Source organism: Fopius arisanus, unplaced genomic scaffold (assembly GCF_000806365.1).
Source record: "Fopius arisanus strain USDA-PBARC FA_bdor unplaced genomic scaffold, ASM80636v1 scaffold00037, whole genome shotgun sequence".
Lineage (NCBI taxonomy): Eukaryota > Metazoa > Arthropoda > Insecta > Hymenoptera > Braconidae > Fopius > Fopius arisanus.
The window spans coordinates 166,955-168,584 of record NW_011887776.1 but is presented as its reverse complement, the minus strand read 5'-3'; the positions used below and the strand labels follow the sequence as shown (position 1 = coordinate 168,584).

At 45.6% G+C, this 1,630-nt stretch overlaps 1 protein-coding gene across 1 annotated transcript in view; it reads left to right on the top strand.

Annotated features, from left to right (window-relative positions):
* LOC105266219 (uncharacterized) overlaps positions 1–1,358 on the top strand; it is a gene marked incomplete at its 5' end in the record, with an annotated part of 7,889 nt that extends 6,531 nt beyond the window's left edge. Inside the window, 2 exon segments of the mRNA XM_011304184.1 lie at positions 1–663; positions 765–1,358. Of these exon segments, the coding sequence (XP_011302486.1) occupies positions 1–663; positions 765–1,043 (942 nt within the window).
* Positions 1,359–1,630: the final 272 nt, after the last annotated feature.

Here is a 1,630-nt window from a genome sequence, read left to right as displayed (position 1 = left end):
GTGATCCACGAGGCAGAGATTCCACGACCAATTTGGCCATCGCTAGGTAATCGCGATTGCAATTTCGAGGGCCACGAGGAGAGCCTGTGCAAGTACTGCGGTTACACCAGGATCTGTCCCCGTTCCAACAAGTGCAGAACAACCTGTCGTGATAGCACGGCTCCAGGAGGATCCGCCAGGGATGTCCTCCTGGAATTATCGAGGACCCTGACATCAGTCATCGATGGAGCCAGTGTCATGACTGCCGAAGAGGTCCTCAGGGACATCTCCAAGACCGTTGCCCAGGGGATTCAGGGGATCCAGAGAAGCTCAGGAGAGGAGCACGTGTATAGGCATTCGTCTACCCTGTCCAGTGGAGTGGGAAAGGATTCAGTTAATCCCGTTAATTGGAGACTCTATGGAAGAACTTGGACAACAAATCCCGGAGGGATTACGTCCTCCCAGGGTAATCCCGAGGGAAAGACTCTACCAGCTCTTTTTCTTGTGCCACGGTGTCATGGAATTTGCCCAGGGGGAATTGTTCGGTGCGCTGGGAAGAGTGCCAAGGATGGGGGGAATCCCACACCCAGGAAGGACGAGAACAAGAGGAAGAGGGCACCCTCCAGGATGGAAGGGAACACAGTCAAGGGGTGCTATCCCTCTAATGAACCTGTGTACTCGACGGTTAGTTCATCCTATCGTTTAAAACAATTCTCACAATATTTTAAACATTAATTAATGAATTTCTCATTCATGATGATGATAATAATTTTTTTCAATGACAGCTGGACCCGAGCGACGAGTCCTCGGCCTACGGTGCTGTGGGGGATCCCCCGAGGAAGTCCCCCTGGAATCAAGAAATCACTGTTTGTAATAAACACTTGGATTTCACCCTGGATGGGGCACGTGCTGAGAGACTGGGTCGTACAATAGCACGAGCAAAACGTCGTAGACAGTGGTGTCGTGCCCTCACCGCACTCTTCGGGCTAGTCTTCTTTATACTGAGTGTCATCGTCGTCTCCATGTCCGTCACCAAAGGACGAAAGATATTCGGTAGCATGTGACACCAGCCAAGGATACCATATGTTTCTAATCAAGTGTTATGTCGCGGTTATGTCGACATCCCAATTACGGGTTTTCTAATTAATTTTACTCGCTTATTACGCAGAAGACAGTCTCGACTGATACTTCGGCCATACGTATTTTCCAGTACCTTGTCAAGTTCATTTTTTATTTAGGAGAATCATTTAGATTAAGACATGTGCAGGTCGTTGACTTGCGCTAAGCAATATAATGGCTGTGACCATGGCGTTTCCATCTTCAATTATGTTGTATTTTAACTCTGTATCAATAATTATATTAAACTACTTGAATATCGATTTACTGCTGTTCCGAAGATTTAATTTATTCGAGTCCACGGGGTGAATTTCCTTTTTATAAATGGCTAATCAATGGAAATATCGTTTAAAAACTTAATTTTTGAAAATCGAGAAGATATCCAGTGAAATTGACAAATTTGAAATTTTTTTTATAAATACTCTTTCAAAATATATACGCCTAATGAAACTATATTCTTAGAATGAGCGCTTTGTCTAATTGGCAACGTGCTCGACTGGCACGCCGGCGGCCCGGGTTCAATCCCGGCATCATT